Source organism: Rosa rugosa, chromosome 2, assembly GCF_958449725.1.
Source record: "Rosa rugosa chromosome 2, drRosRugo1.1, whole genome shotgun sequence".
NCBI lineage: Eukaryota > Viridiplantae > Streptophyta > Magnoliopsida > Rosales > Rosaceae > Rosa > Rosa rugosa.
Window position 1 is genome coordinate 17829551 of NC_084821.1, and position 16948 is coordinate 17846498.

Consider the following 16948-nt stretch of genomic DNA (forward strand, 5'->3'; position numbering starts at 1 on the left):
GAAGTTTAGGGAGAAAATTAAGTATAAAAAAAATAAATAGGAGTGTGTATTAAGTAGCTTGAGATATATATATATATATATATATATATATATATATATATATATATATATATATATATTTATAGGATTTTTAAACACTTGTGTTCGTTAAAATTAAGTAACACTGGATCGAATCTTCCAGCTTCATTGGTGGTTTAAAAATTTCTGAACTTACTGGTAACTTTTGTTATGTCAAGTTAATATGATGCATGCATAGCCCCAAAACCTAACTCTCTTTGGATCTCAAAACTGGTGGGTTCAATTAGTCACTAACAAATATCTTCACCATTCTCATTTTCTAACCTTACAGAAGAAAGTTTCTCACTCTATTAGGGCTGGGCACGGGCCGGGACGAGCCGAAATTGTGGTAATCCCGATCCCGGGCCCGGAATTATAAGTCGGGACGGGTCGGGACGGGATGTTGGTTTTTCAAAACTGGTACCGAGGGTACCGAAACCGAACGGGTTCGGTAAGGGCCCGGGACGGTTTCGGGATGAGAGCTGTTTTGAACTTTAATTCATTTCATTCATCATTTCCAGAATTGAAACCTGCCATTCTCTAATATATATATATATATATATATACAGATCTTATCCAGAGCGGAGCTCCGCTTTGAAATTAACGTGTGAAGTTCGAGTTTTGGGTCACTTTTCGGTCGCATATCCACATCTCGACCGTTCAATTTTTAGGTACTACTGTGTAGATCATCTCTGCAAATTTTCAATCAAATTGATTATCGTTAAGGTATCTAACTCACTTAAACCAATGGATGGACTGAATCTGTCAACATGAACCGTACTAGCTTTAAGGAAGTTATCAATGCCTTAACGATCATCATTTTGGCTGAAAATTTGGAGAGATGATCTATACACTAGTACCTAAAAACTGAACGGTCGAGATGTGGATGTGCGACCGAAAAGTGACCTAAAACTCGAACTTCACACCGTTAATTTCAAAGCGGAGCTCCGCTCTGGATAGGATCTGTATATATATATATATATATATATATATATATATAACCTGCAGACGGCAAACTGAAACAACATCATATAATCATTGGTTATAATATATGACCCAAGCTTATACGTTGATGATTGATCAGCCCTAGTTAATCACTCAAGTTTATACTAAGATCAGACAATCAACTTAAAAATCTCATATATGAACAATTGCATAATTGCTTACTGAGATTGTAAGACTATAGATCAAGTTACCAATTAAACTTACAAATTAACTCAGCCTAATTCATTTAACTAAGAAGAACCGAACTGGAGATGAATGGTCTTAAAGCCCCGAAGCAGGTGGATGAGCAACTTGCTTCTTCCAATCTTCCCTCTAGCCATCAAAATTTGAATCGAAGAACTGAACTGGAGATGATCGAAGTGTGAAATGGACTGGAAGTGAAATCAATACTGATTACTGAAGAACAGGAGAAAATTTGGGGAAATTGGAAAGAAATTGGGGATCAGGGATTTAGATGAAGAATAGAAGAGGAATTGGAGAGTGGAGAAGAGAGTCTCAAATCTCAGTATTGGGGATCGAATTAGTCTTTTAGGTTAAATAGGTTTAGTGATCAGGTGTGGTCATTCTTTCATGTTCCCATATATTTGACTAAATCATCCAATCAAACTCAGCCAAGTATATAAAACAATTAAAGATTTAATTTATTTAATAAAAATGGGACGGGACGGGCCTTAACGGTATTGACTGGGCTGGTACCGGTACCGGGCCCGTTTGTCTCGGAACGGGACGAGCCCAAACAGTAATATTTTAATTTTAATCCCAGCAGGTTTCGGGACGGTATCGAGACTTCGGTTTTGGGTGCCCAGCCCTACACTCTATAGCTTGGAAAGGAATCCTTGATGGCAGAGATATCATTCTTAAGGGTATGAGATGGATTGTAGGTGATGGTATGTCAATTCTCTTTTGGTCTTTTAACTGGGTGAATCCCTTTCCTCTCTATTATTTGATTCCTGAACAGGATAGGAATCACTTGGATTGGTCTCTTAAAGTTGGACATTTTATTTCTAATTCTACTTGGAATAAGAGGCTTTATTATATGTTCTTCCTTTAGATATTGTTGATCAAATTGTTGATGTTCCTCTTCTTATAGAACCTACTAATGACGAATTTTTATGGAGTCCTTCCCCTTCTGGTAGTTTTTCAATCAAAACTACTTCTTCGATTCAATATAACCAGGTTCATTCTTATCCTAAAGCTCTTTTGTTAGATAAAATTTGGAAGTTACATATACCTCTTAAAGTTAAATTTTTTACGTGGCTCTAATTCATTCGTAACCGTCTTAAAACCGGGGATAGACTTGCTTCGTATAACAGTTCTATATCTCATTTATGTCCTCTTTGTAATAATGATACTGAAACTCTGGACCATTTATTCAAAAACAGCCATTTTGCTACTCAGGTTTGGTCCCATACTTAAACTGCTAGACCTTTTCATTGGAATGGTTCGTAAGTTTCTTGGTTAGAATCTTTTAGTAATAATAGAAACTATAAAGAGGTGCTTTCTGATGTTATTCTCATACTCTGGTCTATATGGAATGCTAGAAACAAAACTATTTTCCAGGAGAAACGGTTTTCACCTACTGCTGTTTGGTATGATGCTTTTCATTTTGGCCTAACTTATAACCAAGTAAATAATAGCAGGAATAGTCATCATTTACAGTCTAATATGCATATTAAATGGTATCCAACGACTAACCAGTTTCTTAAACTAAATTTTGATGGTTCAGTCAGGAACAGAAAGGCTTCTATTGGTTTCATTATTAGGAACTCGGATGGCAATCCTTTAGTTGCAGCTTGCAGAGTTTTAGGTGACACAAATACTCTAGTTGCTGAGGCTACGGCTCTGCGTGAGGGGCTTCATACAGCGTATCTTCAAGGATTCTCTCATCTTACTGTTGAAGGAGATTAAAAGCTTTTAATTGACTGTATCAAAGGCTCTGCAATGACTCCGTGGATTTTAAGGACTCTAATTAAGGACATTAAGCAATTGGCTACTAAGTTCCAGGATATTATCTTTAGGCATACTTATAGAGAAGCTAATTTTGCAGCTGATCACTTAGCAAATTTAGCCTATAATTATTCTCATCCAAGAATTTGGTTTTACTATCTACCCCATTTCTGTGTGCCCATCATTCCATTTGGATCAGCTGGGAATGGGTATTAGTCGTGGTTTTTCTTTCTCGTTGTAACTTTTTCTGTCATCGAAAAAAAACTAGCTGGTGAACCTGATCTCTTTTTTTCTCAGTACGTCTCACAAGATCATGGGGCTTCAAGTTATGAAAACCATAGAAATGACTTCTTTTCACATAATGTGGATTTACCGCTTGTTTTGTAGGAAAAAAATACGTTATGTAGTTTAACGCATGAACGCTATTAATAGTTGCACCTGAAAGTTATCCGGCCACTATGCAAGTGTGTATATTTATGTATGGCCTCATGTGATTGTGACAAATAAATGAATGTTGTTTTTACAATCTTGTGTTATTAATAGTGTTCACTTTTTTGACCGAAACTAAACCAAACTAGATTAAACGGTTTGGTTTGGTTTCTTATACTTGTAATACAAAAACCAAGACTCAAACCCCATCGCACTAAAAATCTAGTTCGACTGGGTTTAAATTTTGGTTTCTACCAAAAACCTAACTGAATCCTATACTTGCATACAAGGTAACTCACAGAGTGAATATTCATAAAAACAAAATCAAGAGTGTCTTGGTTGGCTTTTGTAACTCCTTCTAGAGCCTGTCCTTTGTGGACCTCGTACCTTTTATGGGCTGTTGCCATTTAATGCAATGTTTCTATTTAATCAAAAAAAAGGAAAAAAGAAAAAGAAAAAGGTAACTCACAAAGTTGTAACAAACAATATGTCCAAGTCTTACTCTATTCGAATGTTGTATTGCTCTTTAGTGTGTAACTACTCACAAATTATTAATGATATTCATGCTTTAACTACTTGCTTTAGTTCGGTATGCTTCAAACACGTTTATAGGGAAGCAAATTTTGTTGCAGATGCTATAGCAAATTTGGGGCATACTGTTGTAATGACTTCTACTTGGACCAATAGGGTCCCTCCGGAGGCCTCAAAAGCTTTATTATTTGACACTGTAAACAATGGATGCCCTAGAGGCTTCCAAATTTAATTATAATCCTTTCGTATCAAAAAAAAAAAAAAAAAAAAAAACTACTCATTGAAAGTCTATAATTTGGTATAATTTAATACTGCCATGATAGAAAAAGGATGTCATCTTGGTCATATGAGAATGAAACCCACCTTACTTTAGATTATGACCATTAGGTCATTAGGAGTATGTGATTGTGAAATTGCCACAACTTTTGACACAATGGCATATTCCATTTGAGAACCTCCAAAAATGCGATTTAATTTCTTTCCCCTCTAGGACTCTATATGTTTTTTTCCTACTTTGAGGAAAGTTCCTTCTTATTTTGTTCTTTAACAATAATTCCCAATAAATGCTATTTTTATATCTTGACAAAAAAAAAAAAAAAAAAGGCTTTTTTTTTCTCTAAAAGTTGTCATTTTTTCCCTTCTTCGGTTTCAGCCCGCCTTGGTTGAGATCCATTAGCCGGGGCAACGTGGCGTCCTTCTAGTGGGCCTTGACAACCACGCCAACCAATAGTATTACATCTTCACAGAAATAAAACATTGACCAATCATATGAGAGCAGTGATATGGGTACCCTGTTTTGCCAAGTGGTTTAATCATAGCGCAAATAGAGAATCTTCTCCCAGCATAGTGTGTTCACACCGATTAATGACTAAAATGACCTTACTAAGGCATCATTTTGGTGCAACGAATTTGCCGCACTTTTCTGTCGTTCTAATTTCATCCGGTTTTTAATGGAAACAGGTGCCGAAGAAAATTATGGACATTGGCATTCATTTACTGTCTTTTTTGTCTTTTATACGATAAGGTGGTGATTTTTTACTAAACAATCAAAACAGATGAGTAAGATAAGGATTAATTTGAGGGCGATTAAAATTAAAATGAATGGGTGTTTCTCAAAATTGTTTGAAAATTGAAAGTTAAGTGAGTATGTACGATTATAAAATTAAAAAAAAAATTAAAATTTTCATTAAAAAAATATGAATGTACATTATTATTTTTTGAACTAAAATATGAATGTAAATCCACTTAATCATGCTAAATGATTGTGTTATGATTGAGGATTTTGTCATAAACTCATAGTACAATGAATCGACTAGATCAAAATTCAATATCGTACGTTTGGATGAGAAAATTATGAAATCTGTAGGTATTTATAAATGATGGAATATTTAACTCCATCAATTTAAAATTTCATTAATTGCAATTTTTATTGTTTGGTTGTATCTATTTAGGATTTGAAATGTGTAATAAATTAAGAAAGTTTATAACAAATAAAAAATTAAAATAGAAAAATTCCTTGTTTTGGAAATAAAAATTGAATAATGTAGATGAATTCTTAATGAATTTTATTCATTTGCTAAAAAAAAAGGACCAAAAACCAAATAAAAAAGAAAGGATTTTGTTAGCACACAATCATTGGAATAATATTCAAACTTTTTTTTCTTTCGAAATACCGATATTAAATAAAACATCTTTTCGATACTATGTTTATGTTTTGACATATCTTACGTTACGTTTTGTAAATTTTATCAAAAATTCCTTTATAGATTTTAAATCTAACATTTTTCCCCATGTCAATTAATATTTTTCTTTTTGAGCCCCAAATCCAGAAAGGGAATTACTCAATAAATTAGTTACTGACACATCCTACAGGCGTGGTTGTTTTTATCCCTGTGGTAAAATGCACAGGTGTATCCATAAAGTCAATTAAAGTAAGTTGACAAAAATCCAATAAGCATCAAAATGGAAGGAGGGTACTTTGGTCAATTAGCCAAACTAATCCGTTTCATATTACTCCTCGAAAAATAACTTTTGCTGGTGGGACCCAATTTCTTTTTCTCGCCCCACGCGACGGAAATGAAATTGGAAATTTGCCCCAATCACAGACCTCGACTGACCAAGTTTTCCTTTGAAGAGCCCACCAACCACCGCAGCCACAGGCGTCCAAGCGAATCCTGACCGTCCAAAGACCCCCAGAATCAGACGGCTGATATCAAAACACTAGAACGTTCTCTTTCCTCACGGCCCCCTTTATATTCCTCACTGAGCCCTGGACTTGTGCTCTACTCGTGCCAGTCCATCATCGATCGCCTAGGGTTGGTTTTGACCTCTCATTTCTCTCGTCGTTTCATCTGCTTCAAAGGTACGTGCCGGCCACACTTTCACTCTCACTCTCCGGCGATCGAAACGACCTCGTTTCCAGATCCCGATTCGATTTCTCTTTCAATGCCGGCGGTTCTGAAATCCGATCTGAAATTGATGAGTTTGATCTGAAATTGCAGGACTTTTTTGACCATGGGGAAGTGTTACCCAACCGTCAGCGAGGAGTACAAGAAGGCCATCGACAAGGCCAAGAGGAAGCTCCGAGGCCTCATCGCCGAGAAGAACTGCGCTCCTCTCATGCTCCGTCTCGCGTATGTCTCCGATCCCTCTGTGTGTGTGTGTATGTTTTTTTTTTTTTTTTTTTTTTTGTGTGTGTAAATTCTCGTGCTGTGTGAGAGTGAGGATTTGATTGTGTGTGGTCTTCTGCAGATGGCACTCTGCTGGAACCTATGATGTGAAAACTAAGACTGGAGGTCCATTCGGAACCATGAAGCAGCCAGCTGAGCTTGCTCACGGTGCTAACAATGGTCTTGATATTGCTGTCAGGCTCTTGGAGCCAATCAAGGAGCAGTTCCCTATTCTCTCGTACGCTGACTTCTACCAGGTATAATAGATTAACAATTTTATGAATTTATATATATTTATGGTTTAATTTACTGGATGAATTTTCAAATTTTTTATTTTAAATCTTGGTTTTTGTTTTGGAAATAGCTGGCTGGAGTTGTTGCTGTAGAGGTTACTGGTGGACCTGATGTTCCATTCCACCCAGGAAGAAAGGTCAGTTAGCTTTCATTGTCTTTTACATCGATCTTGTAGCTTCAATTGGTATTTAATTTTTTTTATTGAGGTTGACTGAGCTCTTGGTGTATATAAGTGTGCAGTCTTGATTAGGCTGTATTTTAATTGTTTATATGACTATGAGGTTTGAAGGTTGTTAGTGTGTCTTGCTCTTACTGCATTTAGAGTTAACGTTTAGGAAATTGGATTGCTGTGCTTAATTTAACAACTACAGGCCAGCTTGTTTGTTTGATATTAGGACCTTAGGTATGATATTAGTTTAAGGCCAATGCATTTGCACAATCCTGGGCTGCTCATATTCTACTGTCTCAGATTAAGAGTTCTTGCTTTTCTTGTCCTTTGTTTCTTTTACTCAACCTATATAAGATTGTTATATAGCAGTAAACAAAACAAAACAATGCGTGATTATTCGTCCAAGTTGATATCTTTTCTGGAGTACATACTGTTAAGTTTTTTCATTAGTTATTTTAGCTATACATGGTGTGCATACTAGTAAACAAAACAAAACAAGGCTTGATTATTTGCTGGAGTCATGCATCTTCTCTGGATTACATACAATTCAATTTTTCCATTGGTTATGTTAAGCTATACACTATGTACATACTCTTAAAACAAAATAAAACAATGCTTGATTATTTGCTTGAGTCATGCATCTGTTTCGGAGAACATGCTATTCAATTTTTTCATTTGTTATACTATTTTGTGTATTTGGGCTCTATGCTATATATATTGATATTGCTTTTGTCTCTCAGGACAAGCCTGAACCACCTCCAGAAGGCCGTCTTCCTGATGCTGGCAAGGGTTAGTATTTTATTAAATCGTCTTGGTTATTCTGTTATGTGAAATGTTCGACTTAGTGATTGAGCTTATCAGTGCTCTTGAATTTCTGCAGGTTCTGACCACTTGAGGGATGTGTTTGGCAAAACCATGGGCCTCAGCGACCAGGACATTGTTGCTCTCTCTGGTGGTCACACCTTGGTTCGTTAATTCTCTTGTCTTCTTGGCCATCAATCGTGCTATTCTGCATTTTGGTCATGACATGCATGTTATTGTCAACGAATGGTGCTGTTTTCTCTTTGCCTAATGATGATGGTATATTTCAGGGAAGGTGCCACAAGGAACGATCTGGATTTGAGGGACCCTGGACTCCCAACCCCCTTATTTTTGACAACTCATATTTCACGTGAGTTTTGTTTCTCTGTTTAAGTTTTTGGCAATACCTGTTCTCTGGGGTATTGCCTCCTCGCATGTAATTTGCTTTGTAAAATAACTTATAATGTTCTTGGAATTATCACAGGGAGCTGTTGAGTGGAGAGAAGGAAGGTCTTCTACAGCTTCCAACTGACAAGGCTCTTCTGTCCGACCCTGTCTTCCGCCCTCTTGTTGACAAATATGCTGCGGTATGTATTTTATTTGCGGTGGAAAGTCTGCATATCTGTCTGCATTCTGCTTAAATATTGTTGTTCTGATTGATAAACCTCCTTTCAGGATGAAGATGCTTTCTTTGCTGATTATGCTCTAGCTCATCAGAGGCTCTCTGAGCTTGGGTAGGCTTTCACTTCTGCGTACGCTATTGTAGTTTGCTCTGTTTTCGTTGAAAAATGGGCCTAAATGTGTCATCACTTTTTTATTATGCAGGTTTGCTGAAGCTTAAGCAGTGGAACTCTATTAAAGGATAAAGGATGATGCCAATGCCTGCGTGCCTTGCTTCTGTATTTTGTGTACCTCAGTTCTGGGGTTTTAGGCAGTTGGTATTGTTTCTTATGGGTTAGGAGAGTCGGATTTCTGTTTCAGTTTGATGAATGTGTTGAATGGGATAGAATGTTTTGGTAATCATCCTTTAGATTAAATAATACACATCTTCTACTTCGATATTGTTTCGGTTCTTTAGTTATTCTCTGAGTACTCCCTTACCGTTTCTTTAATGTTTCATGCCTTGATTATAACCTGGATGTGTGGTGCATAAACAGTATAGTTTATTTCAATTGCCTGGTCAACAATTTAACAAAGAGGCATGGATCTGCTAAAGTTGACCAATTCCAATCACCAGGCATGGATATAGTTAGCTAGTCTGGAGTCTCGTTTTTGTGTTGTTGGTATCTCTAACTAATATTCATATCTGGGAATGATTCATTTCTCCTAGCAACCCAGGTTGACAATTGACATTTTCCCTTTGGTGTACGTTGGGCCGGTCCAATGAGGTTTTAGGATTCATTTTACGCGTACAGCACAATGGGCTGGTCATTTTGCGGTGCATTTTGACAATTAGTCTTCTGTAAAGTACAAGCATAGAAACTCAGTTGCAGGATTGAATAAGCCATCGTCTAGATGCCTGTACTTTTTCGGTCAATTGGTGTAGATATTAACCGAGTGCTGGTAACCAATGAGCGTTGTTTCAACGATCAGTGAAGTCCCCAGGAGATGGGCATCCGCCGGGGGGGGGGGCTTTGGGCGGCATCTGAATTATGAAAAGAGAGATGAACTTTTAAGTCCTGTCCAGATGGAAAGGCGCGTAACTAAGGGTTCATGGTCACTTTTACATCCGTATTTCAGGCGTGCTGGTGACTATGATCTCACCATCTCGGTCATGATAGGACCTCCAATGGGCAATGGCAGGGACCAAATGGAAAGGCAAGACCAAAGAGTTCTTCACATCCACTTTGCAATCAATATTGTGCAATAATGAGAAGAGTAGTGCTACAGATCCCAAAAGATTATACCAAATGTTCATATCAAAATCCAGCAAATTAAATTAATTTCATTTAAAATAAAATTATTCTTTAACAAAAAATTTAATTAAAGAGCCAAACTAATCCTAACGCAACCAAAAATGTAGATCGACTAACAATGGAAGTTTCATCAAATATATCAATTTCCATGGTCAAAGCTCATATGCCCACCTCCTCCCTCAGTGAAGTGTTCTGTAATCCATCTGGGCTAATTTCAAATCAAAATTAGAAATCATTCTAGATTGGTAATGAGATTAGATGCTTGCTTATTGTTCTGCGTGAAGAAATAACAGTAAGTTAATTAATTGGAACACTTATATTTGCCAGTTTAATCACTTGATTTGTTTGGATCTTTGATTAGAAGTCTAATTTCATCAACGTCTGAGTATAGTACAGTCAAATCCATCATTTTTAATAGATTGCCAAAGAGGGATTGCAGTGCCTCCCTATAGAATTCTTTATCCTCTTTATTCACATAGGCGTGTAAATCCCTATATAATGATAGTTTTCTGTTCTGTTATGCTTGCATTTTCAACTATGTTTCTCAAGTGACTGTCAATCTTAATTCTAAAGTAATGGAATCTGTAAATTGGTCTCTAATATCCTACTTATCAAATACAATCATTTGGAGAAGTGTCTATGTGATAGAGTTTGAAACTTTGAAACATATTCGAGTTTTTTTTTTTTGATCAAGAAGAAACTTCATTAATAAATGAACTGGATACAATGAGTTCTGGCATTATCTCATACACAGAAATGGCCACTGGACTTCACATTGGAACTCCAACATGACTGACTAATGGAGCCAAAATGGCCCCGACTCAACTACAGACTTAACTTACACTACAATTAAAAGGTAAAGACAAGATACGCAGGCGCAGTGAATCCTTGATACACAACTTTGTCAACACTAACGCGCCACCCAGAGTCCTCCTGACCTGCCTTTGATCGACCAAGTCTACACTAGTCGTGACTTCGAACCCAACCAAAAGAAATGCTGGACCGTCAGACCTGAGACTAAAGTAAACCCAAGACCATGGCCACCTTAATGTCAACATCGTCAATTCACAAATGCTCCAAATCGCCATCACCTCCGACTCGAAGATCAGACAGGAACAATCCCACTAGAAGGCCAAGGATGATTGTCAATGCCAGTATGCCACCGCTAGACAATTTCGCCACCACTGCTGACCTAACTCCAGAACAGGAACGACCGCTAGACCGCCGAATAAAAGATTGTCTAAGCCAAAATTGCAGTGCACCCGACCCAACATCTAAACTTAAAACAAGACCTTGAAAGTAACTTATTGCTGAAAAACAATAACATAAACTTAACATGCGAATAACATAAAATAACACATTTTGGGACCTGAGCCCAAGCACAGACCCAGGCCCAAACTCCATCTAGCCCCAGCAACAAGCCCCTGCCCAAACACCGCAGGCCGAGGCCGAAGCAGGAGAAGCTCCACCAGCGGCCGAGCTTGGCCCATACCCCCCCACTGCCGCCGGACCACCGACTACCTTGCCCTGCCAGATCTGCCACCCATGACGACCATACCAGTTCATGCCACCACGACCACAGCAAATCCAAACCAGAAAGCGCCAAACCTGCTCAGATCTGATCCCTTCCCAGATTGGATCCAGAGATCCAACCCGGATTGCGCCACCGACCACCCCAGATTGGACACCTCTGAAGGAAGATTCGAACCACGCCACACTGCCATGCCCACGACGCCACCCAGCAGCCTCCACACTTTCGCAACCAAACCACTCCACCGACCAAGCCAGCGAGGATCAAGCCAAAACCCGACTGCCACCTGGATCTCCCTCCACCGCAAACTCCCCGAGCCGAACTAGAAACGCCGGCAGAGGTGCAACTCACTCTAATTCCAGATGAGATCGACAAAAGCTCGTCCGACGACGGCGAAAAGGCTCGCCGCCAGACAGGGTAGGAGGCTCTCGCTCGCTCTCTCTAAAAGTCTGAAAACTTGAAAAAAGTATTTCGACATGAAACATATTCGAGTTTGACTAATATTTTTAATTATTAACATTTTATTTTAAAATTATAAAGTTTAATCATTTATAGAAATACAAGCTAAAAATTATTAGGTTGAAAATGATAATGTGGTCCTGATGTGTCGATTTCCACATCTTTTAGTATTGATATTTGGCATAGTGTTTTGGGATCTCAAGTATTTTCCTAATTAGAATCCTCTTTTGTTTGGACCATTCATATCCACATTGCAATCAATGTAGTGCCATAATCGTATTCTTTTTTGCTTTGACCATCATTAGGGTTATACAAATTGATTTTAGGGATGTTATCAGATGAAAGAGAACTTATCAACAACATGACAATGAGTAGTTTCACAATGTCCACAGAAATGACAAGTGCTTACGGAAGTTCAACTATGCTCCAATCAAAACTGAGGAAAGAGATTGCAACGCTTTAACATTATGTTTTTTTTTTTCCTTCCAAAATTGTGCGCAAAGATACATTTAGAGGTAACATTTGGTTCATATTTTAGAGGAGCATGACCTATAGCTGCTGCTCTAATTTTCTCGTCATTGTTGTTGAAAATCTATGCTAAGCTTCTGCGTTGTTGAAGTATAGTTTTGTGAATCATTTTTGGGCATCTTGCACCTTGGAAGAATCGATTACTCTTGTGAAGGTTGGTTTTTCTTATAGGGACGTAGTGATGGGGCAAGCTATTTTAGCTACGCCTCTAGCTCTTATCATCCAAACAAACATTTAGGTTCTATGCCTGCAGCCTAGTTCGCCAATGTCAAGTTCTCTAAAGTCTTCAGTTTTTGTGAACATTGTTTGTCAATACCAGGCCCAGACCTAAGGCGAGACCCATCCATATGTGGAGACCCAAAAATAATTTTTGAATTGCATATATTTATATCATGATGCATACTTAAGAAATATTGACTGTAGTACAATGATCTGCGATGGATGGTATATGCTAGGGTTGGCATTTTGGGCCGAACGGGTCGAACGAACTGAGTTTCAAACCGGCCCGAATCGGAATGGGCCGAAAAATCAGTCGGCTGAGCCGTACCGAGTATGTATACTCAGCTCGGCTACGGTATGAATATTCACATACCGTCGGTATATCATACCGACTATATATAGGTATATATACTGTATATATACAAAAATCGGTAAGAGGAAAGGATCAAACCATATACCTCTAACACACAACCTTCGCTCTCAACCACTAGAGCTTACTATAATATATATAAATTTTATATTTATAGCATCTTAGTTCTTTCTATCGAATTAAACAAAGAAAAATTCTTGCGTGGGGGCTGCCATGTGGTGGGGCCGTGCGGCCCTCCAATCAAAAACCCCAAATTTTTTCCTCTTTTCCGAAACTGTCCCTAAATTTTAATATGCAATACCCAAAATACCCCCCTGCTTGGGCAGTGATTGGCCCGCCCCACTGCCACGTGGTGCGGGTGCCGTACCGAAGACTCCCTCTTAAACAAAACCAATAAGTGAGATAGGGATTCGGCATTTCCCAAGTGAACCTCATCTTCGTTTCCAGTCTCATCTCTTGCGCCTCCCTCCTCAAAATCACCGAATCCCAGATTCGTGTCCCTATATATTCGTGAAATCCACACCCGAAAAAGGGTTTCCAGTTCGCATATACATCTTCTAATAGTTTCTTGGCCTTAGTCTTAATTTTTCAGAACATTCTGCAAAACCCCAATTTGCCTAAACCCTAGTTCTTTGAGATTTCGGGTAGAAGAACAAAAGTTTTCCAGAGCTGTTCGAGATGGTGAAGTAGCCCCATATTTCAGTGAAGAAGACGAAGAATGAAGAGCCCCACATTTTAGCTCAACTTTGTAAAGGTTTGTCTCGGTTTTTAGCCCAAAATTCATTTGGGTTTTCTTTCAAATTGTTGATAAGAACGATTGGGTGATTCAATGATTAAAGTAATTTAATTATTGGGTTTTGTTTTCTCATAAATCTTTTACAAAGATTGTAACTTTGTAATGGGACCATGAAGGCATAGTAGACTAAAGGAGTGAAGGGTATGATTCATTGATTTGGACACCATGAATGCATGAATGGACATGAAGCAGGGAATGATTATTAATCCATGAATAGCTATATATTAGTGATTCACTTTTGGTTTCCAGATCTTCCCGTCATCAAATCATCAAATTAGCATCATGAAAATACAAGGACAGAATGTGATTTTCTAGAAAATGAGGATTGCAGTGCACTGATCAATTCTTACTGGGTAGCAGAAACCAAAAATAATAAACAGAACACCAGATTTTGGTTACGCAGTGAAAACCTCAAATATGAGATTAAAAACACTGCGGGGCTCTTACTCTTAAGAGCCCAAAATAAGAATGATCTTATTATGAAGAATATGTTCTTTTACAGACTTGAATAGCACTAACTCGGCTACAATGATTAGACAAAATCTACCACAAAGCTTGTCTTCCTTCTTGAACTCCTTCACTTGAACGATCATCCAATCTTGCTCTTCTTTCTTCACAATCTCTCTACTGATCTCAAGAGAGTTTTATGCATATGAAAACATGATCAACAACACTTATACATGGACCAAGTGTTTTGACTTCTTTGTGAAGACTCAATCTCAAGTAAACATGCAAGACCCTACAAAAATTCTTGCGTTCCCAAAAGCCTCTCTATTTGCCGTATGTTTTTCCAAGCTATATGAATAGCTGCCGCACCAACCAAAACAATCAAAACAGCCTTTTTACCCTAATCCCCTTCTACAAGGAAAAACAAATCTTTTTGTGTTAACAAAATATAAACAATTAAGGAGACCAAATCCTAAAATATTTAGGAAATCAATTACACCCTTTTACACACAGAAAAATATCTTCAAATAAATAAAAGATATTAAACCCATTAAGCTGCAAAGATATTTTCCCGTTTTGTATGGAATGCCAACACACCAAGTTGATCAAAACTTGTACCTACAATCTCCCCCTTTGGCATTCCTATACAAAACATAAATTAGGACAAACTCTCCCCCTCAACAAGTACAAGAGGAGCATCACAACTCTTCATCCATTCATTCCTGAAACACTTATCACACATTGGTAAAATGCATAAGATAGAATAATGTTATCATAGTCACACATCTAAGATAGAATAACGTTTCTCACACATCTAATTTCTCCCCCTTTTTGAATAGGAATGACAAAGGTAATTTACGTAGCGGAAGCTATGTAGAAGAAGGATTACCATGAGATGTTGTGCAATAGACACCAGCCCAAGAAAAATCAATTAGAGAAAGATAGTCCAAGTATCAATACTCCCCCTAAGTGTGATCATGTGATGAGAGATGCAAGAATGAAATGCAAACACACAATGAGTGGGTTGTATCCAAATGCTAAGAACAGATTTAATTCGCATAGCTTTTCCAACAAGAGCAATACCACTTAACCCTAAATAAGAGTGCAACAAAATAAGTTCACACGAGTGAATTGATTCCCACAATCACAAGGTAAGATAGAGGGTGATCGAGTATTCTATACCTCTTGTTGTGAAGAGTGAACATATCTCAAGATGGGGTGTGTAATATTTGTGGAAACCTGAAAAGCAAGGCTCACATACGAAACACATTTAAGCACATAAACTTTATTCCCCCTTATAACACCGTGTGGGCATGATTTTGAATTTTTCTTTTGGCCTTTCACACAAAGTAACATTTTTGCTCAAGAAGACTACGACCCATGTAACGAGTATTATGCTAGCAGCTCCTAAGTCAGATGACTTTAGGGTACTAGATGTAACAAGGACATCCCAAAGAGCACATCTACTTTAGTCAATAGTTTCACAATCCACCGGGGTGACCAAACCATTCCCGTTTCTTCCCAATCCTCATATCGTTCGTCACGACCGAGGCCTGTTTACTTTGGGAATAGCCTGGCCATGCTCCATAAATCATTCTCCTTTTATTATTATTATTATTTTTTTATAAAGGAGAAGAAAAAATAAGGAATAATTTCGAACATGAGAATTGAGAACAGGCCAACCAATAAATATGACTTACCACCACTTAGAGTATGTGTGCATGTGAGGATTCAAAGTGATAGAGAATATGTTGTTCAAGCTCACAATTACAGAGTGATGCAAGAGCAAATTCAAAACATGCTAGGCACCTCATTGCACACAGATTTAAGGAAAAGAGTATGGCCCTTGTCAATGTAAGTTCAAAATAATCTGTCAGACACTCGGGGATACAAACCACTATTTTTCAATCCTGAATTTCCAGAAACTGAACCTAACAATGCAGAAACGTAAAGAAAATGCACCTATACTATCATGAAGACATACACCATGAATGCATGCAAAATGGATCAAATGAAGTGAGAGTATCAATACTTAGAGCATCCACCAACGGTGCTTCTAAGTGATTCAAATTGAGTTCTGTCTAACGGCTTAGTAAAAGAATTAGCTAACTTATGTTCAGTAGGAACGAAAGCAAGCTCAAGCATATTATCAAGATTATCTGTATGAGCAGAAAGATGATTATTTGAACCTTTTTTTAATCCAAATTTGCTTCTGCTTTGTTTTTGTTTCCAAATCCACAGGGATTGAAGCCAGCTTTGCAATCCTGGAGATAAGATTCAGACCCTCTTTCAACTCAGCTTGCAACGAGGCAGGTGAGTTAATTCTCAACGTTTTCCTCTGATTTTGAGTAGCCCTGGGAAGCATATTGCACGTAGGACGTATGTGTCCTAATTTTCCACAATAATGACAAGTAGGAATGAAGTTTTTGGGGTTGTGAATATACCTGGGCTGACGCACAGACTTGTGACTGTCAGAACTTACTTGAGCACCTTTTTGATGGGTTTGAAGGGCTGAATTTGCCTCTGATCTTTTGGGCAACTTGGGTCCAGAATCATTATTATTTGAAGCTTGTGACTGATCCAAGGAACTTTCACATTCCACACCTTTAACAAAGGTTAAAGGCTTGCAAGACTCACCTTCATAACCTACCCTTCTTTGTTGCCATGAGTTTTACCAAAGCCCATCATCTTGGAGACCTTTTCAGACCCTATAGAGAACTTGTTGAAGCTTTCCTTGACTTGGAGTAGCTCATCCTGCAATTTCTCATTTTCAAGGGTTA

The 16948-nt window shown here is 37.9% G+C and overlaps 1 protein-coding gene across 1 annotated transcript; it reads left to right on the forward strand.

The window, feature by feature from the left end:
- The first annotated feature begins 6174 nt into the window (after window positions 1-6174).
- LOC133733192 (L-ascorbate peroxidase, cytosolic) lies at window positions 6175-8961 on the forward strand. The gene is made up of 10 exons (XM_062160816.1): window positions 6175-6331; window positions 6471-6602; window positions 6721-6895; window positions 7003-7068; window positions 7842-7890; window positions 7982-8067; window positions 8193-8272; window positions 8387-8489; window positions 8578-8636; window positions 8728-8961. Exons 2-10 carry the CDS (start codon window positions 6484-6486, stop codon window positions 8741-8743), a joined length of 753 nt encoding a protein of 250 aa, XP_062016800.1. The 5' UTR covers window positions 6175-6331; window positions 6471-6483; the 3' UTR covers window positions 8744-8961.
- Window positions 8962-16948: the final 7987 nt, after the last annotated feature.